At 39.8% G+C, this 24,268-nt stretch overlaps 1 protein-coding gene across 1 annotated transcript in view; it reads left to right on the plus strand.

Annotated features, from left to right (window-relative positions):
• The first annotated feature begins 973 nt into the window (after positions 1–973).
• Positions 974–24,268, plus strand: part of COL28A1 (collagen type XXVIII alpha 1 chain) — a 182,446-nt gene continuing 159,151 nt past the window's right edge. Inside the window, exons 1-8 of the mRNA XM_070368820.1 lie at positions 974–1,091; positions 4,563–4,720; positions 5,520–6,076; positions 13,126–13,146; positions 14,761–14,817; positions 16,498–16,551; positions 19,228–19,269; positions 23,287–23,313. Coding sequence (XP_070224921.1) covers positions 4,600–4,720; positions 5,520–6,076; positions 13,126–13,146; positions 14,761–14,817; positions 16,498–16,551; positions 19,228–19,269; positions 23,287–23,313 — 879 coding nt within the window. The 5' untranslated portion in view covers positions 974–1,091; positions 4,563–4,599. The remainder of the gene's footprint in view (positions 1,092–4,562; positions 4,721–5,519; positions 6,077–13,125; positions 13,147–14,760; positions 14,818–16,497; positions 16,552–19,227; positions 19,270–23,286; positions 23,314–24,268) is intronic.

Here is a 24,268-nt window from a genome sequence, read left to right on the forward strand (position 1 = left end):
TTGACCATTGTAATTTTCCTTGTCAAGTTACAGTTTGACAGGATCTTGATAAATAATCAAATTCCCTCCTTCATTTCATAAGTGAGAAACTGAGGTCCCCATGTGAAAGACAGAACCAGGACTAAATTCTATACAATAGTCTATATTTGATTATGAAACTTTTCAAAAATCACAAATGTAGAAACAGAATCAAAACTTTATATGCTCATCACCTATCTTCAATAATTATCAACCCATTGCCTCTGTTGAAAAACCAGATTTGCATCTGAGTCTGGGTTGGGAAGATCCCCTGGACAAAGAAATGGAAACCCACTCCAATATTCTTGCCTGGGAAATCCCATGGACAGAGGAGCCTGGTGGGCTGCAGTCCATGGGCTCACAAAGATTTGGAACAACTTAATGACTAAACATCAACAAGACCTTGTTTTTGTTGGAATCCTAACTCTGTAATTACAGTCACTAAAATCCCCCTGCAATGCAGGAGATGCAGGTTCAACACCTGGATTGGGAAGATCCCCTGGAGGAGTAAGTGGGAACCCACTTCAGTGTTCTTGCCTGGAAATCCCATGGACAGAGGAGCCCGGTGGGCTACAGTCCATGGGGTCACAATGAGTCGGACACAACTGAAGCAACTTAACATGCACACACAAGCTGGTATGATTTATCCTCCTTTACAGAGCTCTTCCAGCAACAGTATCTTACCGAGCAACTCCCAGGCAAAGGACCAGAAAGAGGACATGGCCTGACAAACAAAGGCAGGCTGTCAATAAATGTCTAAACTGTAGGAAATCTGCCCAAGTTATTTTTAAAACAGCCTGGAAAGCACAGACTTATTATGAAAGGCACTGTTCCTTTAAATTACTCACTGATCCCACCCAGATCTTGCACCCTGGCCAAATGCCTAGCCACTCTTGCTTTAATTTAGTCTAAAAAACATGAGTAGAGAATTACAAAAGATCTAAAGGGAAAGACAATTTTTATTTCCCACAGAACAGAACAATATCAAATAGTCAGCTCCATCCTCAGCAATGGTCCTTGCTGTTGGCACTTGCTTAACCAGTCTTTAATTCCTGTTTGATAAACTTTATAAGGTAAGACATGACTGTTTTGTTTTAATCACTCGAAACTAGTTCAGACATCTAGGAACTGTGGAAGACTAAACGGTTTATGTATTTATTATGTGAAGAAAACTTATCAGATTTTTTTATCCTTTGTTATTACTTTAATTATATTATCAGGGAAATAATAAGTGTTAAAATGTAGAAATGTTAATTTTAAAGCTATTTTAAAATTTATTTTTAATTTATAGCCTACTATGTAGCATTGTTATACTGTTAATATCTTTTGGGACATCTTTTTCTTAATTTGGACACATTTTTATAACTCAGTAGTCACTGCAGAATTCTTTATAATATGGTAAGTTTAGCGATTTGGATAAAGTATCTGATCACTTTATCTTCATGGCAAAACAAATGAGATGCAAACATTGTGAATAAAATTAGTAAACTTTGCTGAAAAATAATATTATTTCCAAAATGTCATAAAATATAAATTCTGTTGGATTTATTGATCCTGATATTTACCCCAAATAAATTTCACACAAAAAAGCCAAAACTATGGCATTGATTAAAGGTAACAATTGTTTCTGCATTTATGAAATGCAAACTGTAGTAAGCACAGAGGTTTATATTTCCTTTATTTAACTAATGACTCTTTTCCCCTGAAACCTATTTTGTTTGTATATATCATCTAAATGAGAGAAAGGTGGGAAGTATTAAAAACCGAGGCAAAATAAAGCATGACAAAAAAGATCCAAAATGAGTGGGCTCTTAAGATATTAAACTAATAAGAGATTTCAGGATGATAGTAGAACTGAAAAACTAGAGAAAGTGTAAGGGTGTCCTCTGGCTAATATCGGAAAGCAACAGCATGACTTTGGTTTTGGAGAACTAGATAAAAAATGTCAGAACAAATAGTAGTTAAGTATGAGATATTGTGATTATTGCTAATGAATCAGTTGTGTTAGGGAACATTATATATATATAAGTCTTCAGTTATGAATTCATAATTACACGTCAACAAACTGTCTGAGCAAGTGCCTAGTTTAGGGGAAAGATATCTATTTAAAGCCAACATTTCCGAAGCCCAAAATGAGGCCTGCAAATAAGAGAAATAGTGGTTTTCATCTCAGGATCCTTCATGGGAATCCCCTTCTTTAGGTTTTTGAAGAGTTGTCTTGATCTACAAGCTACAAGCTTGTAAAATCTCTCTTGTTCTCAATGAAATTAAATTTTCAGTCTCTTATTTCCAGAACTTCTGAGAACTTCTTTAAGTACAAGGGTCAACAAAAGAAAGAAGTCGTATGTAATACCAGGGACATGATGCTATACATCTTCCCCCTCTGAAAATGTAACAGCGGCTGCGTTTTGCTACACAGCTTTGAATGTGAAAATGTGAAAGTGTTAGTCACTCAGTCATGTCTGACCTTTTGCGATCCCATGGACTGGAGTTCACCAGGCTCCTCTGTCTGTGGGATTCTCCAGGCAAGAATGCAGGAATGGGTAGCCATTCTCTTCTCCAGGTGATCTTCCTGATGCAAGGATTGAACCGGGGTCTCCTGCATTGCAGGCAGATTCTTTACCATCTGAGCTACCAGGGAAGTCCCTTTTAATACCTGCTGCTGTTGCTGCTAAGTCGCTTCAGTCATGTCCGACTCTGTGCAACCCCATTGACGGCAACCCACCAGGCTCCACCATCCCTGGGATTCTCCAGGCAAGAACACTGGAGTGGGTTGCCATTTCCTTCTCCAGTGCATAAAAGTGAAAAGTAAAAATGAAGTCGCTGAGTCATGTCCGACTCCTAGCAACCCCATGGACTGCAGCCTACCAGGCTCCTCCGTCCATGGGATTTTCCAGGCAAGAGTACTGGAGTGGGTTGCCATTGCCTTCTCGTTTTAATACCTAGTTGTCTCCAAATCTTAGCATACCTGGTCTGAAGAGCAGTTAACATTTGGTCAATTGCACTTGAGGCAAATGCCAAGAGATATGGGGCTTCCCTGGTGGCTCAGACAGTAAAGAATCTGCCTGCAATACAGGACACATGATTTTGACCCCGGGTTAGGAAGATCCCCTGGAGAAGGGAATGTCAACCCACTCCAGTATTCTTGCCTGGAGAATTCCATGGGCAGAGGAGCCTGGTGGGCTACAGTCCATGAGGTCACAAAGAGTTGGACATAACTGAGCACACACAGCACACACACTTGGTCATACTGATAGAAAGTCGGCTTAGTAAGCTTCCTGCTATTCGAGGCTATTTGAGGAGCAGACTATGGCATGGAGCCCTCTACCGATTCACCCCCAATCCGATAGCTTTGCTTCTCATTGGGGCTTCTCCATCTGGCATGTGTGAAGAAGTCAGTCTCCCATCTCATTCCTTACTGCCTTAGCATGTATTTCCACCCCACCACCTCCCCTGCCCATTGAGAGTCTGGAAAAAATCATGCTCATGATTTCCCAGTTTACCATTCCCTGAAGGCAAGGTGCCAAAGAAGGAAAGCATGATTCTTTTTCCAGAACTTCTAAAGTCTATACACTTCAAGCTGGCAAACATTTCCAAACCATGCAAAACATGGGGTTCAAAAATAAGCCTTCTTACTTCCATTCTCAGGTATACTGAGCTAGCCACACATGAGTCTTCTTTTGCCAGGGAAGTCTGTGGCTTTTAAAGGCATTTGGTACATAGCTGGGCTTACTGAGTGCTGAAAATTGCTGAAGATTTAAATACAAGATTATATTTTAATCTACCCAGGAAAATAGTTTCACAGGGCCTTTCAGAGGGGATCGCTTCCTGATTTCAAGTCCTTTATCTGTCCAGTAGTTGTTCCAGCTAACACTTAGCAAATCTGTTTCTTTTTTTTTTTTACTCTTATACTCTTTTGACTGACTGGATATGCAGCTGTAGGACAGCTTGAAACTCCAGTGGAGATGAAGTTAACAAAGTAAATGTAGAAAATGGGGTTCTGTGGAAACAGAAGGGCAATTCAATTTTTGACGACCTCTGAACTCACTGAAATTGTGCATGTAATATTAAGACTGAAATCGTGGTGGCTCTCTACAACCCTGTAAAAATATTGGCATGGTCAGGAGTTAGTTATAATGAAAATGGACAAAACAACCTTGTAGCAATCTGATACTACCTTGGAGAATGTGGATATGTCAAACAGACCCTGTGATTGAAACACAGCCATCATATAGAGTGGGACTGAAATGTTCTGAAATAGCTCTACCCTCTCCTGCTCCCCACAATATAATGGGAAATTCAGACTACTTGGATGTAATTCTTTGAATATACAAAAACATTCATTAATAGATATTTGGTTGTGTCACCATGATTTATTTAGATTAGAAACTTTAAAAATCTCCATATGGATAATTCTCCATAAATATGAATGAAAAACCCTTTTCTCTTTCCACATACCAGCTTTAAATTTTACGGGCTTGAAATTAAAAATAGCAAACTCTATATCTTATTAAAGTACTTATAACTGATTTTTTAAATTAAAGGTGCTACACGGCAGATGATTTTTCACCATCCATCATAATGTGGAACAGACGTTTTGTCCTGTATCTCCTGCTTTTGCCAGCTTTTATGAGTCAAGCAATATATGGACAAAGAAAGAAAGGCTCAAAGACCAATTTACTTGCAAGGAAAAATCTCCAGGGTAAAAAAATGTTTTATCTTTGTTAGTTTTAGTTTCTTAAAACCCTAATATGAATTTTTCCAAATAGCACTTGGTATAAACAGCAAACTACATATTTATGTATATATGTGATACTCTATTTTGATATGATCATAAGGCATGTTACATACTTACAGAGCATACTTAAATGGGCACAACAGAGAATGCCACTCGCATAGATAAAGAAACTGAGGCCCAGAAGGTGAAGTGGCATGCTTGAGGCTGCAGGCAAATTAAGTAGCAAGTCACAGAGCTAGGATTCAACCTTCAGTTCTCACTATTAGGTTTTTTGTCCCTCAGCACGGCTGCAATACGATCCATCCAGTCATTTTCTCCCTTGATTTAAAAAATGTTAAAAAAAAAAAAAAATTTGTACCCAAACAAGATGGGGCCTCACCAATATGTCCCATAATCTGAGAATGAGGCAGAGTATTATTTACTTCTAGACAACTTTGTCTAGTGTTTGTTGAATTTTTAAACTACAATGTTCTTTCTTTTCCTCTCACTTTAAGTAAGTTTTTCCTTGGGAAGATGCTCAGAATATATGGTATTTTGTTTGCTTTTGAGTTGCATGATTTTAGAAGAGGAAAAGAATTTGAAGCCTTGGAAAGAGATTTAGTTATTCACAATGTCAGCCCGATCTCCAAGGTGCCTCTCTTTTTTACTTCCTTCTCCTCTTGGAGATCAGCTATTCAGGCCACACGCCTCAGGGCTTTCCTTATGCAAAGTTGTTTTACAAGTGGGGACAAGGATGCTGCCTAACCAATTTGCTCTATTTCAGACTCCACGTGCTTCATAGATCTTGTCTTCATCGTGGACAGCTCTGAAAGTTCCAAAATTTTTCTGTTTGACAAACAAAAAGATTTTGTGGGTAGCTTGAGTGACAAGATATTTCAGTTGACCCCAGTTGGCTCCTTGAAATATGACATCAAACTGGCAGCCCTTCAGTTTAGCAGCTCTGTCCAAATTGATCCACCTTTTTCCTCCTGGAAGGATCTACAGACTTTTAAACAGAGGGTCAAGTCTATGAATTTCATTGGGCAAGGTACTTTCTCTTATTACGCCATTGCCAATGCCACGAGGCTACTTAAGAGAGAAGGGCGTAAGGATAGCGTGAAAGTGGCCATGCTGATGACTGATGGCATTGACCATCCAAAGAATCCAGATGTTCAAAGTATTTCTGAAGACGCCAGAACTGCAGGAATATTATTTATCACCATTGGACTTTCTGCTGTAGTCAACGAAACCAAACTGCGTTTGATATCTGGGGATTTACCCAGTGTACCCATTCTTCTGTTGAATGATTCAACCCTTGTCGACAACATTCAGGATCGCCTGGTAGGTACCTAACGTGTTGATTTTATATACATTTCTTATTATAATGCTGATAATTTGTTCACAAATTCTGAAAGGGTAATAGGTCAAAAAGATGAAAGGGGAAAAAAATCTACCTTTGAAATGGAAAGAAGAATCTTGCTGATGTGTCTCTACATTCTTGACAGTTTGCAGCACATAAACCGGGGAGGTACCAGGCTAATTCTCTGTAATTGCATTCCTAACTTTACTATCAGCCAATGCTGAAGATTTTGGAAGGATTCATCTCCGATCATCCATCTGGGACTCCTGTTTGTGCATCGTGGGCTCAGTGAACACTGCTGACTTGTATTCGACTTGTGGTCAAATTGCAATCTGCCGTATTTGTCTTAAGTTCTTTTTTTCCCGTTCCACTTGTGCAGAAATATTTTTTGACCCTTTGTCTCACCATTTGCCATAGTATGCTCAAGTGAAGGTCACAGACTTCCATTTTGAAAATTGATCTCCTTGCTTCTTAGGTGTTAACAAGGTCATCTAATTTTAAGTCACGATTGGCGGTATCACTGCTTTTCTTTATTGGTTGTAAGAACCCTTCCTCGCTGCTAGGGAGAACACAAGGCAAAGCAATCAAAACAAAATTCCTCTTCACCACATTCCTCAAGGAGGAACTCCCGGAGATAAGGCCGTTGATTTGTTAAGTGTCAAAAATTAATTTGCTTAAAAATACTGATTTAAAAAAAAATTCTTGACAAGAGGGCTAGGCTGATGTGTCCTTTAGGTCCTTAGTACTTCATATGGCTCTCTTCTGTCGATTGAAAAAACCTCAGGCCCTCTTTCAGAGATTGTCTTGCTCCTTTTGTCCCTTCTCTCAATTCTTTTTCCCAACATTCTTTGATTTTGTTACTCTCAGGTGCTTTTAGCATGAGACGCTGAGTTTTTCTTACCTAAATCATAGTGATTATGTCTTGAGTGCTGTATATTAGGCATTGCTCTGAGGGCTTTATATATTTTATTTTATTTAATGTTTACAACAATCTTATGATGTAGGTACTCTTATTATATCCATTTTATAGTTGAAAATTTAAGGCCAGGCAAAGACCCCAGAGTCTGCATGCTTGACCCTGTAAAGTTACACTGGGAGAGAAGAGAATAAATTTTTTTAAGGTTTTCTCAAGCAAAAATTCCTTGAAACAGTTAAGAAACATCCCTCCTCAAAAATCTACTGCTGCTTTTAGCCTTTTGAAACGTGGGCATTAAGGGAAGACGAGGGGGCAGTTCTGCCTAGACCTCGGATGATAGGCTCAGACCCAGGTACCTGGGGTGAATGCTTATGTGAGCATCTCTTCTGCAGGAAAGGGAACATGCAGGGAGGTCAGGCTAACTGCCGAGCCCTGCCTGTGCCTAATTTGAGTCCTCACCACTGAATGAGACAGAAGTTTCCAGCATGTGCAGGAAAGAACCCTGGGGTTGTGACAATGAGTCACCTGCTGCTGCCTGGAGAAGACACAGGACAGGCAGCTCCTTGTTTGGCCAGATGTGTCAGCTCAGGAGGTTCATACTCCCTCCAGATACACCCTAGCTAAGAATTCCTGCCCAACTGAGAGTGCAGGCTCTTGGCAGTACATCCGAAACAAAACTGTTTCTGGGGAAACCGAAAAATGACCAAGCATCCTAATGACTCTGCTCTTCCGTAGCATCCTCTGGTTTCAGCTTGTTTGTTCAGATGGAAGCTCTGTGAACAAGCCATTTCTTAGAAGGAGGTGCCGCTTTCCAAACAAACTGCAGGATCCAAACAGCTTATCGGGGTTTTCCAAGAGATATATACTAAGTATCAATGTTTCAAATGGCCACTGTCTAGGAAGCAAAACTGGACTTTTGCTCAGACTATTTGAAAAAGTCCTTATCTAATCTGTGTCTATTACATCTGTAGTTCAATTTTTTAAACTTTTTATTTTGAAATAATCATGAAGTTGACTTTAAAAAATAAGTTAACTTATGTATTAAGTACAAAACTTCATCTACTTTAAGTGCAAAATTCCGTGAGTTTTTCTAGATGTATTCACCCATGAAACCACCAACACAAATACGATATGGAACATTTCCATCATCTCTAAAAGTTTCCTTGTGCCTCTTCACAACACATGCATCCCTTGCGCCTGAGATACTACTGACCTGACTCGTCAACCTAAATCAGTGTACATCTAGAATTTTATATAAACGAACTCGCGTCATGTGTCAGGTTCATACTCCCAGTGTAAGGATTCTGAAATTCATCTGGGTGGTTTTTTGTATTGTCAGTTTATGCTTTTCATTGCAGAGTAGACTTTAGTTGAATTTATGGACAGAAGTGTACACAGTGAATAGATTTTGCAGGAGCCCAGACGAATCAAGGAATCATTGCACGTTCCTTGGCACTCTATCAGGGAGTACCATGTTAGAACCTCTGAAAACAATTTTTAGTTCTAAATTACCCAAGAGAGACCTGATGATTCCAAAAAGAAAATATTCATGTTTCTGTTTTATTATGATTTACAGAACAGTACTGAACCCTGAAGAAACACATTCAAAACAACCTTCTGGATATATTACTTGGTCCTTTAAAAGAGCATGAGAGAGTATGTGGATATTAAAAAAAATTCTTTATTACCTTTGACATTAAACTTTTTAAAAGTCTTTATGGGAATAACAATTGTAACAAATTGGTCTCTTTATTTGGAGAGTACTAAAAAAAGCATTAGAAAAGTTATGACCAACCTAGATAGCATATTGAAAAGCAGAGACATTACTTTGCCAACAAAGGTCCGTCTAGTCAAGGCTATGGTTTTTCCAGTGGTCATGTATGGATGTGAGAGTTGGACTATAAAGAAAGGTGAGCACCGAAGAATTGATGCTTTTGAACTGTGGTGTTGGAGAAGACTCTTGAGAGTCCCTTGGACTGCAAGGAGATCCAACCAGTCCATTCTGAAGGAGATCAGCCCTGGGATTTCTTTGGAAGGAATGATGCTAAAGCTGAAACTCCAATACTTTGGCCACCTCACACGAAGAGTTGACTCATTGGAAAAGACTCTGATGCTGGGAGGGATTGGGGGCAGGAGAAGAAGGGGACGACAGAGGATGAGATGGTTGGAAGGCATCACCGACTCGATGGGCGTGAGTCTGAGTGAACTCTGAGAGTTGGTGATGGACAGGGAGGCCTGGCGTGCTGCGATTCATGGTGTCGCAAAGAGTCGGACACGACTGAGCGACTGAACTAAACTGAACTGAAGAAAAACATTAATTTAGTGCATCTTCTCCCTCACAGAGCAAGAAGGGATCAACTTCATCATTTCTGTATCATCTTTAGAATCCTAGGCTTCATTGATTATTAGGATGGTCCACTTCCCAGTTTTTCAAGGCCTCCTCTGTTTAGAGCCTTATTTCTTCCTCTGAGATTTGATAATGGCTCTTCTTCTCCTATATCAAGTTGCAAACATTATTTTTGTCATGGGATTTGTAACCCTTGCCTACTAAGCTCCTTATTCTCACCCCCATTGCTGTCATGCTAGTAACTTTGGCACCTTCCTCACATTTTCTCTGTTCCCTTCTCAGAGCATTGACCTCATGGTCACTCACAAAACTGGCAATTCCAGCCTAGATTTCTTTTTTCCCCACATATCTACCATCATAAAACTCTGACTCTGTTAATAAAATGCCCCTTCCTTTTGCTCTGATGAGGTCCTTTCTCTATTTATACTTTTTCATTTAAATCACAGTATCCACCTAGACTTTCACTGAACATGCCCTTCGCTCTGGCTTTGACCACGGTCTCCCAACTGTTCTCCACATGGCCTGTCTCTCTGCTTAAGCAAAATGCCTTACTACTCTCCAGGCCTCCAGCTCTGTCTACTTTTTAAAAATGTCCCTCCTCGGTGCTATCTTTGTCTGATTGCCCACATTGGTCTTTATGCCTTTTTTCCTTATCAACTTTGACATGTAGAACAACATTCCACTAATGAGTTGGTCCTTTGCATTCCTTTATTCAAAATCATCCAGAAGGCCAACCATTCCCAAACAACCATCCTATTCCTCCTTCTCTGCCCGCCAAGTCTGGGCTCTCCTTCCCACGCAGCTTGCTGTGCGGTATTCTCTATCACTGGGGTTTATGGACTCCAAGTGTCCTTAGGGAATGCAGCTTTGTTCTTGTTTGAAACAGTCTTATCTATTGTGCGGTTTGGGTCCATTTTTGTTTCCACGGAAATATAAATTCAAGCAAACACAAAAGCCAGAGTTCCAAAAATAATTAGTTGCATTGTTATCGCTTTTAAGCCTCGTGGCACATACATTTAAAGGGTAATGTGGCAAAGCAGAAATTGAATTTTCAAAGGAAAAGCGAAAAAAGTGTAAAATTACACATCTGCCGCACTAGCGGCTAAATTCATGAGTTTAAAATTGATAAGGACATTGCTTAGTATAAAAAGGTGATAAAGGGACACAACTTTGAATTTTTCTTTATTTCATTAGCTATTTTCAAATATTACAGTCTGACTTGAATTATTAGTTGCTTTACTGCCTCTCTTTCAGATTTCTTTTCCTTCTTTCCCTCTCAGACGACACCAAATATTTTCACAATTTGGATCATGTTCTAAGCATTCATCTTCAACTTTCTTTTTCATTCAACTTTTTAGGAAATTTCTCTGTTAAATTATATAAATTCAATACATTGATTTTAACTACTGAGTGGTATTTTGCTTATTGATCCAGTATGTTATTGATGGATATTTTATTTCCAATTTTTCACTATTAAAAAACAATGAATGCTGAACTACACAAGAATTTCTCTAGGGTGTGTCTGGAAAGTATGTCAGGATCACAGGTGGAAGCCAGGACTTGTCCTGGGCAGCCTAGAGATAAAGCATGTAAATTTCAACTTTCTGTGCACAGCCAAATATTCTGGAGAGGGTAATGCTGTTTTACACTAAAATTGTCACTTTAGCTGAGTTTCCATTGTCCAAATGATCTCAGTTCAGTTCAGTTCAGTTCAGTTGCTCAGTCGTGTCCGACTCTTTGCAACCCCATGAATTGCAGCACGCCAGGCCTCTCTGTCCAACACCAACTCCTGGAGTTCACCCAAACTCCTTTCCATCGAGTTGGTGATGCCATCCAGCCATCTCATCCTCTGTCGTCCCCTTCTCCTCCTGCCCCCAATCCCTCCCAGCATCAGAGTCTTTTCCAATGAGTCAACTCTTTGCATGAGGTGGCCAAAGTATTAGAGTTTGAGCTTTAGCATCAGTCCTTCCAAAGAACACCCAGGAGTGATCTCCTTTAGAATGGATTGCTTGGATCTCCACATGACCTACTAGTTCTTAAAGACACAGGTATCTCATCTGCTTTCAGCCTGGGTTTACTTTGCCTAGTAATTTAAAATCACTGGGGTAGGGCAAGAGAAAGAGAGCATAGTTGAGATGCTGATTTTGGTAGATAGGGTCTGTGGCCAGAGTTGGACCGCTCCCAAGACCACGGGGTCAAGCGTCTTTGTTTTATAGACGTGGAAAAGGAGCTGGAGGGATGATATGACTTGCCCACAGTCAGGTGGCTAGATAATGGTGGAAACAGGATGAAAATCCTAGATGACACTTAATTCCTAGTCTAAATTCTTCTCTGATTAAATCACCAGAACTACTTAAAGCAAGTTGCTATACCTTCTCTAAACAATTCATTTGTATCAAAATAAATGTAGAGTAAAAACAAAACTAAAAGGATGCAGAGTCTTCTGTACAGGTACAACTCTGACTTATCTTTAGCTTCCTCATCACATTCTTTATTTTTAACAACTTACAACAAATACTGTAGTGCTTTTGCTTCCGTTTTCTATTTTATCATGTGTGAGCTACCCCTCAGATTCAGTCATAAGGCATTGACACATAAATTCTACCTTCAGGGAGTAATGATTCTATCTGTAAACATAGCTTGTGTCCACTGATTCAGACATGATCTTCTTTTCAGGTAATAATACCCCACTGAACTGGAGTGGAGAAGTGAGGCCTAAAGGTCTGACAAAAACCACATTGCGAATTTCTCTAAACTTATGAACTGAAAGTCATTTAAAAAATATTCTGGCTAATTCATCTCTGTGTGGTTCAGTAGGAAATAGTGCTGAGCTTGGTCAGGTAGCTCAGCCCAAGAGTGTGACCTCGGGCAAGCCACAGCACCATGTCTCAAGCTTCTTTATGACAGAATGAGCCACTGGACCGCACTGACTTCTAAGGCTCATTAATATTTCATGAAGTTATCACCCTAAAATTTATGTTCTAACGGTAAACAATAAATGCACATCTGTATAGGGATAAAATAGCTTCCCTGATAGCTCAGATGGTAAAGAATACACCTGCAATGCAGGACAACCCTGTTCGATTCCTGGGTCAGGAAGATCCTTGGAGAAGGGATAGGCTACATACTCTAGTATTCTCAGTCTTCCCTGGTGGCTTAGATGTTAAAGAATCCGATCTGCCTGCAATGTGGGAGACGTGGGTCCGATCCCTGGGTTGGGATGATCCCCTGGAGGAGGGCATGGCAACCTACTCCAGTATTCTTACCTGGAGAATCCCATGTACAGAGGAGCCTGGTTGGCTACAGTCCTTGGGGGTTGTAAAGAGTTGGACACAACTGAGCAACTAAGCACAGCACAGCACATAGGGATAGAAAAATAGAGAAAATACACAATTACATATTCTGCCTAAGTCTTTGTAAACAAAAGAAAATTCTCATTATGGCTGATTGAGCTTGTAGCCAAACTATGGAGATTCTAGAGCTGATAAAAAGGAACAAGAGAGAAAACATGGGATGCAATAGGATGACGTTCCCAGAAAAAAATTATTTTTAATGAATGTTAGTATCCTTCATGTCTTCTATTAGTACATGGCTCAGAGCACTCCTTGGGTGGTTGGCTGGGGCTTTATTGCTTTTACAAGGTTAAAAAGGCTGAATTGCTATTCTTCTTGGAAATTGCATATCCCATTGGGAATAATTAAGGCTAATAAGAAGCTGGAAGCAGAATCATGAATTGAGTTAATGTTTCATTCTTTTTTCCCTCCTAGGACATCTTATTTGAAAAGAAGGTAAGCACCACATGCTTTGATTACTATGAATTACTCCAAAACGCTCACATAATCAAATCAGCATTATAATTCACATTAGAAGGTAAGGTGTGACTAAATAAAAATCCTTACTTTTTTAAAATGAGCTGCTCTATTTTGAGGCAGCCACTTGATTTCTTTTATGTTGCCATATCCACTGCAGGTTGGAAATTTTAGAAAAAGTAGGAAATATTTAAATGATTTTAGACAGTGGTTTTAGAAATCAGCGATAATGCACATGATACAGTTTTGCTTACTTTGATACTGATTCCTTCATCCTAACTGTATCTCAATACCCATCGCTCATGAGGGTCCTCCACTCTAGTATGCCTTGAGTTGGCCAGGATGAAGTAGTGTTCCTGGCTAATGGACAGGACTCAGAATCACCCCTGCTGCCTGATGACTGACTAAGCTCATTCTCCTCCCTGATGGTGGCCACCAGACCAAGTGGCAAAGGAAGCTGGCCAATATTGGTTGGACAGTACTCAGCACAATTGATGACCATTAGCTTGCTGAGGACTGCTGTACTGGATATATGTTTCTGGGTAGAGGGTTTAGAACATCTGAACTTAATTCGAGAAATTGCTTCTTTAACATGAGGACACTTATAATATCACATAAAATACTTAGAAGCCAACCAGAACTTGTAGAGAACCATGCTTCACTGAATCATACATGGTCAGATACATCACTATTTTCTGTGCCATTTAGAGAGATTTTAAAAAAGCTCTCTGCCAATTAAAATATGATACAGTGCCTTCTTATGAATCACAGTTTTTAATTTCGTACTTAAGGCAAGAGTCCTTTTAGATGTACTTAGATATAGATTTTTAAATCCTGTATCACTTTTGTGCATACTTAAGAGAGAAAATATAGGCAAATGAAATTGGTTATTTCTGCAACTTCTTTGCATTCAAAGTCGAAATCTTCTGAATCACTTTCTGTCTCAGTCATTGCTGCCCTGGCTTTTGCACACAATGCCGGCCCCTGTGCCACAAAAAGTATAGGTGACACAGCATTTCTTCAAGTGCTCTGGTTGTGCCTTTAGAGTTTTCTTCCATCTCATTCTGGAAGAGCGGAAGGGCATGTGCAGAAAACACCAGTTTCACTGGTCAAGCCTGACTCATAGAATACTTCTTTTGATTTCAAAGATGTGAAAATAAGAAAAAAGATGTATTTCAGAATTGATAAAATACAGTTTAAATCAAAATTTTTCCTATGTTGAGTAAAGCAGTATTTGATATTTGTATATTATTGAGCCTGGATGTGTTATATAGAAGAAAAACAGCAGAAATTCCAAAAGTCCACTGAAAATGTTTGTTTTCTCATTTTAGCTGATGAGTAGATGTTATATATTAATACATCCATTTTTAATGGAGATCTATTTTATTTAACCATGCCAACATTTAATACGTTATTAGCTGGCTCTTCCTAGCTCAGAGTTTTCTTAGAAGAATTTTAGAGGGAGAGCAAAAGCTCCATAAATTTTCAAGGTAAAGTTTCTTCAAGGGAGCGCTCCATTTCGTTATGTGTTGAATGAGATTTAATACGCTATATTTCACCGTGTGTTAACATTGTGTTTCATTGTTGATTTAGTGTGAGCACAAGATTTGTGAATGTGAGAAGGGGGATCCCGGAGATCCAGGGTCTCCGGTGAGTATACTTCTGCTTTGAACTTAGGGTCAGCTCAGGAAGTCCTAGCCATGATACTCTATTCTGAAAACACTGGGCTACTTTGTGCTGTTGAAAAGCAAAGTGCAGCAAAAACGGAAATGTTGTGTCTTTCTTTTATTCCTAAAGGGATACATTCTGTCCTAAGAAATTAGCTTGGGATTTTACTGACCTGAACTGAGGGCAGATTTGCCTTAAAATCAGATGTTCTTCCCACAAAGGATATTTCAGCATCTCTTCTGCTGCGACAATTGGAGCTAGAATTTCTCAGTACTGAAGTGAAAATATAGGGAAAGGGTTCATATAGGTCCTCGGTGAGCTAGGCAAAGCTTCATCCTACTTCCAACTACAAACAAGTGACTGCTCCAGAACCAAGTGCAACCCCAAAAATGCCTAGTGGGGAGGAAGCCTGTGAGGGAGCTCTGGATTTTAGTGAATTGTGTGAAATGGAAGACACCACGTGGCGACCGGAGATAAACGGCAGGATTTGCTAACATGGTTCAGCACTTGAAATGATAATCCCCGAAGACGTGCGTGCTTCCCTTACGTTCTGCCCTAATACCTGGCAGGTGCCATGTCTATTCTGGGAAGGTGCTGGAAACGACATCACAAGGACTGGAGATGCTAGACTCCTCTAACACATGCTTTTAGACACCTCCATGGCGCTCCTTCAGTTTTTCATTTTCTTCTGTGATTTCAAACCTTAGAGGTCAAGAGCCCAGAGGAGACGTTTCACAAAAATGCATGAATAGTGTTTTTGAACTGATGTTTGCATTTGGGGGCAAGGAGGGAAATGGGCACAGTGAATTTCTTAGACTCGGACGCATTTTCTTCTGAGTCCTGGGTCCAAAACCTATACGTTTTCAAATCATTCTACCAATCAAGGCATCAGAAAGAGAGAATGTCTTAATTTTTTTCTTCAAAATACACACTAGATATATCACACGAAAATGTGGCAGTTAGTAGAATCTGATTTTGGTCAGAGCAGAGGTTTAACTTCTCCTTCCTGTGCAGTCTTAGATTATACTTGTTACACCAAGAAATGGGCAGGAAAGGTTTGCTTGGGATATTCAATTATGTTTTAGAATAAACAGAAGACTTAACGATTGCTAAGCTAATCTGACAATTTCAGTCGCTCTATTGTTGGAAGAGACTACTGTACCATGTTTTCATAGGAATAGCCATATGTGTACATGTATGCATAGTCACTCAGCTGTGTCTGACTCTTTGGAACCCTCTAGACTGTGCCCTGTCAGTGCACAGCCATAGAACTATGTCATTTAGCATTTATTGAGTGTTCCCAAAACCAGTTCACGGAAGAGTGAGATTTTTGGTGATTTGAGAATAGGAAAATAAAATGCCTTTCTGGAACAAAACTGAAGAACTCTCTTATCCTATCTTTTGAAACTCTCCCTTGGATATCAGGGAGAGAGAGACATTATTTTTTTTTTTTAGCAACTCTAGAGAATCTGCCTGTTCGAGACTGTCATCTTCCTGGTGTGTAGTATGGGAAAGCAGAGTTGAATCTCTGCTTGGTAGGCAAAGTTTTGTTTTTATAATCCTCTCTTATTTTATGGGATGAAGCTGATAAGAAATTACTGTAAGGTGTAGGAAACTAATAGACTGTCTGTTGCATATAATCTTTTTCCCCTTTGCCTTCAGGGTACACATGGAAACCCAGGTATCAAAGGTGAGCGAGGACCAAAAGGAAACCCGGTAAATGACTAAACAGCTTTTCTTTAAACCAATGTATCTCCTTCTAGTTCTACTTAAAGAACAAAAATTGAGGAAACAAAGCATTGTACTTTATGCCAATGCCAAAAAAAATCTGATGATTCCTGTGAAGAATACAGGCTGTTTGCCTCCTGCATTATCTGTCTGGCTTGTATAAACTTATATTTACAAATTCAGAGAAGCATATGGCCATTTCAGTCAATAAATTCAGGAAACCTAGGGAGTTGAATAAAGAGAAACTCATTCTTTTTTTTTAATTTTTAATTTTTTTTTAAATTTTATTTTATTTTTAAACTTTACAATATTGTATTAGTTTTGCCAAATATCGAAATGAATCCGCCACAGGTATACCTGTGTTCCCCATCCTGAACCCTCCTCCCTCCTCTCTCCCCATACCCTCCCTCTGGGTCGCCCCAGTACACCAGCCCCAAGCATCCAGTATCGTGCATCGAACCTGGACTGGCAACTCGTTTCATACATGATATTATACATGTTTCAATGCCATTCTCCCAGATCTCCCCACCCTCTCCCTCTCCCACAGAGTCCATAAGACTGATCTATACATCAGTGTCTCTTTTGCTGTCTTGTACACAGGGTTATTGTTACCATCTTTCTAAATTCCATATATATGTGTTAGTATACTGTATTGGTGTTTTTCTTTCTGGCTTACTTCACTCTGTATAATAGGTTCCAGTTTCATCCATCTCATTAGAACTGATTCAAATGTATTCTTTTAAATGGCTGAGTAATACTCCATTGTGTATATGTACCACAGCTTTCTTATCCATTCATCTGCTGATGGGCATCTAGGTTGCTTCCATGACCTGGCTATTATAAACAGTGCTGCAATGAACATTGGGGTACACGTGTCTCTTTCCCTTCTGGTTTCCTCGGTGTGTATGCCCAGCAGTGGGATTCTTAAATAATGGCGGTCTAAATTGAGTACTACAATGTTTCATGAATCACTAATACATATTCCAAAACACATTGCTGTTGGCACTTGAGTTTTAAGAATTAAAACTCCTTTATGAATTCCTTAATTCTTTTCTTTGTGTGCCATCCAAAAAAGAAAATCTTTGATTTAAAAAATTATATCATTGTTGGGATGGTCTTTCAAGAGAACAGAAGGAATCATAGGAGACAGATTAGGAAATGTAACCAGGTGAAAATTTAAAGAAAAATTGTATTCAATGAAAAACAATAATTAAAATAAAGAGGAAGACCTGTACAGAAATGTTTATGTCCAATACAATGGACATTGATGTAATTGCTACAATGCATCCATCTGATGTCCTAAGTCACTTCAGGTGTGTCTGACTCTTTATGACCCTGTGAACTGCAGCCCACCAGGCTCCTCTGTTCATGGGATTCTCCAGGCAAGAATACTGGAGTGGGTTGTCATTTCCTTCTCTAGGGGATCTTCCTGACCCAGGAATCGAACCCATGTCTCTTAGTCTCCTGCATTGGCAGGAGGATTCTTTACCACAAGCACCACCTGGGAATCCCTGCTGTAACGCATAACGACTTTATAAAATAGGTGAGAAATGAATCATTAAATGGTCAAAGGACACGAACAGTTTTCAAGAGAGGAAATAAATCCAGGGAATAAAGAAATAGAAAAATGTCTAATTTCATTGGGTAATGGATGAAATTTAAAGACTGACGATGAGGTGCCCTTTAATACTAATTATTCACATTTTAGAAACTTTGGACTCCAAGGCTCTTGGGGTGTTTTGGAGGTGGGGGGTGGAGGGAAGTTCACATAGTTCATATCTAGTTCATATTGTTTTTTTTTCCATATTTTAAATTTTAAAAAGTTTCTTAAAGTAACTAACATGGAGCAGTATGGTGGTGAAACTACTTTCTTCTTCATTGCAAGGGTAACGGCACAAACGCAAACATTTTGGGAATCAATTAGGGACGACGTAAGAAGCATTCAAATGTTCAAAATTTTAATCCCAGTAACTCCATTTCTGAGAATAGGTTTAGGGCGTTAATGGAACATATAATAAGGTAGATGCATGAGAGCGTTTTTGCCAATTGCCTGCTTGCCAAAGAGAGGGAACATAAAGTATTCTTGGGTGGCTTTACAACACACACACACACTCACACCCCTACACTCTCCCACTTTCTACGGATCTGAATGAATGCCATCACGTCTTCTTTTTTGTTTTGTTAAATACCTGTTGTAAGTCTTTGTGACCATTTCATTTATTTGGCTTGTAATTGTGTGCCACATAATATATTTTCCTAAGTCTTGCTGAAATCAAGCAATCACTCTTCAGGACATTTTGGAAAATATTCCAAAGCCCCTTGGAGAAAAGCCAGAGTGCCTGGCTCCAAGAGAGGGTACAATGGTCTATTTGAGAACAACGGCCGTGTTGTTAAACTAGCATGCGAATCTCGGCCTAAGCTGTGAAAACATACCTGCATTCTGTACCCTGTACGTCTGGCTTCACTTCAAAGGGCAAAGGCTATCTGAACCGCTGTTTTCTTCCCTAGACTGCATGGGGAGAATGTCAGTCAGTGGTCAAGGTCAAAGATACTTTCCCCATTGGGTTGACCTATTAATCTGGGAATTCTGAAGAGTGCATTTTATTGAGCAATCACTTGCTCTGCAGGGCGGTGGAATTTTGACTGAATTTTTTCTTGTCACAGGGTGATGCTCAAAAAGGGGAACCTGGAGAAAGAGGCCCAGGGGTATGCACATGACTGAAATGCCTTCCTAAGAAAGTAGTCCCAGGATGCGAAGATTCGGTAATGGGTCATTGTGACCCCTGCAGTGCAAGTGCAAAAATGATTTATGTCTACCTGTGCTCTGGATGGCTCAGACAGGCAATCAGACAGATTATGATCTCAGAAGCTGCAATGTGAGGAGAAAGTACTCTGTCCAAAGGGAGTGAGGATGGGACAGAGTGCTCCACCACATGACGCCCCTTGATGCTCAAGTTGAGATTTGTGAAAGGCTCCAATGAGAAAAATATTTTGCTTTGCTTCTTGTGCTTTTTATAAAAAATAAAAAGATTAATTTAAAGATCCGGGAGCCTAAGAATTACATCATCCCAACTATGGTTTTGTAAATCCAATTTTACAGGCAAAAGAAGAGATCATTCTAGTTGATTTATCGTCCTTAAAATTAGATGAAGTCAGAGACTGAACGACTGAGAAATAATTACTATACATTTCTTCTTTTGCATTTTCCTGGAGAACTGCAGTGGTGTAGCAAATAGCAGAGAGGTATACAGGAACTTAAAAGGAAGCTGTATTATGTTTCTCTCTCAGCTTATCCCCTTGGATGAAAAAGCCCAGGACTCAGACCCAGAGGTTTAAAAAACACTTCTCGTGGCATTTGTAATCAATGTCATGGGAAATTTGATAGAAAGCTTGATAAGCTCAATGGAAATTCCTTCAGAAATTTGTGTTATTCATTCAGGAAAGACTTTATTTTAGGTATGTTCTATGTATAAAGCATACTGTTAGTGAAAATAAAATTAAGACAAAGTACTTATTTTCAGGAAAATCCATTATCTCAGAGGAGAGGTAAAACAGCTATAATATGAAGCAGAATGTAAACATTGTAAAAATTTCATGTGTCAAATATTATGTATAAATGGGCATTCAGAGAAGACCAGAGCTGTCAGGGTGGGTTCTATGGGACGAGCCCTCATGAGTTAAGAGGGAAGGACCAGGTCAGATCAAGACAGACCGGGAGGTGGAGGGGTAGGCATTGCAGCTGGAGAGCGCTGTGAGCAGCAACCAGGGGGAGGGCAGTGAGTGAGGAATGGCGAAATGGGGCCTCAAGAGGAGTGCTGGCAGACACAGCCTGAGGGGCCGAGTGGGTGGCCCCTGATGCCTGGAAGGCTGGGCTTTGCTGGGTGATGGACTCCCCGTGAGATTTAGATGAGGCACACGGCCCCAGAGCTGTGGTTTTAGAAGATTAATTGGGCCTGGCTCTGAAAGCAAAACTGAAGTGGGGATAAGCAGAACGTTTACTTTGAAGAGGTTTGTTGCTACAGGCTGCATGAGAAGTAACAGGGACAGTAATTAGCTAGAGCTGCTCTGGCCAATGTGAGTCTCCGGCCATGTGTGCTCAACTGGTGGTCAAGACAGGCAAGCCGGAGGGGAGGTGTGCTGGCGGAACGAACTGCACACTGAATTTTGATGACTCAGTATCAAAAAAAGACAGAAAATATCTCACTGATAATTTTTTAATATTGATCATGTGTTAAAATGACAGAATTTTGACCTGTTAGGAGACATAAAACATATTATTAAAAAGTAATTTCACCTGTTAATTCTTACATTTTTGAAGTGGCTATGAAGGAACTGAAAATGACATATGTGGCTCACGTTATATTGGACAGAACTGAGCTACGGTGACGACAAAACAGAAAGGAGGGGAACACTGTGAGAACCACGAAGGTGCAGAAATGCGGGGATGTGGTGACTAACTCTACCTCAGCTGTTCAGCAAGATTTACTGAGCGCTTGCTATGTGCTGGGCCCTATACTGGGTGAGGGGGGAATGGAGGTGAGCAAGGTAGAGAGATCATGCTTCATGAAGTGTTCACGCAGCAGGAGGCGATCAATAGGTGAATCAGTGAATAAGAATTCCAGTCAGTGAGAAGGTTCAGTTCACTCACTTAGTCACGTCTGATTCTTTGTGACCACATGGACTGCAGCACACCAGGCCTCCCTGTCCATCACCAACTCCCAGGGCGTGCTCAAACTCATGTCCATTGAGTCAGTGATGAAAATGCAAACAAGGTCACATGGGCTCCTAGGCAGAAAGAGCAGTAGGTACAGAGGCACTGAGGTGGAAGAAGCTTGGGGGGCCCAGGAAATGGCAAGAGAGCCAGAGCTTGAGGGAGAGTCGGGGGTAGGAGATGAGGCTGTGAGGTAGGCAGGGGCTGGATCACATGGGCCTTGATTTGTAACTAAGGGCCCTGGGGCCCACCTGAAGGTCCAGGGGTGGAAACTCTGCGCTTCCACTGCATGAGGCATGGGTTCGATCCCTGGCCAAGAAAAGTTCCTATGCTGTGGCCAAAAAAACACAAAACAACATTGATTATACACATAGGTGTAATTACCAAAAAACAATAACCTCTGTATGAAACTAAGTGTCCTGGAAGCTGTTGGAGAATTTTAATTGGTTGGATTAAAAGCATGGAAGGGGCAAGTAGAGAGACAAGATGATAATAAACTTTTGATTTCTGTCTGATTTGAAACACGATGGTACCATTAATAGAAATAGGAAAGTCAGAAACAAATTTTGCAGAGACCAATGAGCACAGCGTTGACTGCCTTAAATTTGAGTATTTTAAAACTAGCAAGTAAAACCAGGGATTTCAGGGAAAAAACTAAAAAGAAAACAAACAAACAAAAAAAACAAGAAAATAAAACAGGAAAAAAGTTATACTATAAAAAATAATATTCCTTTATTTTTGTAAACTGTATTTGCTCCTTCCTAAATACAATCTCACCTCTCTGAACATAAAATGATGACAGGATTTTAAATATGATGGTGGGTTAGAAGGTTCCTGAGATGGGAAGTCCAAGATTCCTGAGATGGGAAGTCCAGCTTTTTTTTAGTGCTGCAGACATGAATTGTTTTTATAAAGAACACCAGTTTAACTATGGCCTTTAACTTTAAGCACTATACTAAACCTTAAACCATTTACGTGAATAAGCGTTTCCAACATGGATTAAATTGTACCATAACATTTCCTTCATTTTACTAGTTTTACTCTTCAATTTCTCAGTGACTGCACATTTGGAGAGAAGTATTATTTGTTTCCTAAAGTTTTCCTTTTTATCTTTTGTAAAAAAGTCCTACACAACAAAATTTTGTACTCTGACTCACACGTAACTACACTTACATCTTGTTTATTCCACTGGTTTCTCCAGCTCACTTAAAAATATGCCTTGCAATTCTATTTTTATACTTGGAAACTGTAGTTGTGTGAAAAAGACACTTGATCCAATTAAAGACTTGGTGTTGCTTAAAGCTGGTAATTTCCCAATCAGGTTAAAATTCAGTGTCGTGTTACTTAAAGGACTGTGGGCAGTGACACAACAGAGGAGGCTGTGCAGGGTTCCCAAGACTGACACACAAGAGCTGCAGAATCACCAGCCCCTCATTTAGCGTGGGATAAAATATAGTAACTTAAAGGCCACTGTCTCACCAGGGTTGACAAAGGAACCATTCATTTCCGTGATGCCCTATATTCGAGACTGAATTTGAAAGGAGGACCTGAATGGATATAAATATTTACGGGTATTTTAAAGGTCATTATCTCAGCTCGTTTCCAAAGCCAATTTCTCTAACAGTCTCCATGGAACACCCTCAGCTGTGAGAGTTCATAGTTCAAACGTCAATAGGACAATTTTGAAAGGGCTGTTACAGGTTGTCCCTGCTACAGTGAGTCTCAGTGTATAGTCTCTCCTTTAGCTCTGGCCAAAAGGGTAAGAAATTGGGTTTGAAAAAAATATGTGGAACTAAGAATAGACTATAATAAAAGGAAACATAAGTTCTTTTCTTCCCTCTACTATATACACATTCCCTAAGAGCAAAGATAAGTGAACGAGCTTATCTTTACCTGGTCTTACTTTCCAAGACTGTACAAATGTGCTTTGTTATATTTTATAAATGAAAAATATCAGATACTTCCTCCAACTATGCCTTCTAATATCGTATTCTACTTTCTTTTTTAATTAGGGAATCCCTGGGTACAAGGGTGAGAAGGTAAGTTGGTAACAACAAATAAAATTTCATAAAGAAAAACAGAAACATAACTGTATTTATATATTCATGTATGTGTGTTAGTTGCTTAGTCATGCTGGACTCTTTGCGACCCCATGAACTGTAGCCCACCAGGCTCCTCTGTCCATGGGATTCTCCAGGCAAGAATACTGGAATGGGTTGCCATTTCCTTCTCAAGGGGATCTTCCCAACCCAGGCATTGAACCCAGGACTCCTGTATTACAGGCAGATACTTTATTGTCTGTGCTACTAGGGAAGCTCATTTCTATACTTAATAAAAGTTATTTTCCCTTATTTTTGGAAGTCTGGATTCTCAAATTCCTAATTACATTTTTAACTCTGTTAACATAAAATAATAATAGAACTTAAGATATGGGTATATGCTATAAAGAATGGAAGGTGGCCCAAGATTCCTGAGATCAGAATCCAGTCTCTCTTAGCCCTGCAAATATGAATTGTTTTCAATAGAGAATCCTGACTTTTACAGCCATGCATCACAAGTATCCAGCCCAAAAGTTTCTATGTACAAGAGGATACAGCAATACTACAATTAGGCTAGTCCCTTGGCACTTAGCTCCCTATGAAACATAGACATAAGACTGTCTACTGGGGGAAAGAGGATGGATCATCCTGCTTAAGCAGTAAAGAACTACTTATTTCATTTAGTCAATCATCTAGGTAGAGCTTGCAGGAGAAGTGAATTTGACAAAGGTTATGAGTTATTATTTTATGATTATTTGGAAATTACAAATTATGACATCAGTTCAGTTCAGTTCAATTCAGTCGCTCAGTCGTGTCCAACTTTTTGAGACCCCATGAATCGCAGCACGCCAGGCCTCCCTGTCCAGAACCAACTCCGAGAGTTCACCCAAACTCTTGTCCGTCGAGTCAGTGATGCCATCCAGCCATCTCATCCTCTGTCGTCCCCTTCTCCTCC

The sequence above is a fragment of the Bos mutus genome, chromosome 4 (genome assembly GCF_027580195.1).
Source record: "Bos mutus isolate GX-2022 chromosome 4, NWIPB_WYAK_1.1, whole genome shotgun sequence".
Lineage (NCBI taxonomy): Eukaryota > Metazoa > Chordata > Mammalia > Artiodactyla > Bovidae > Bos > Bos mutus.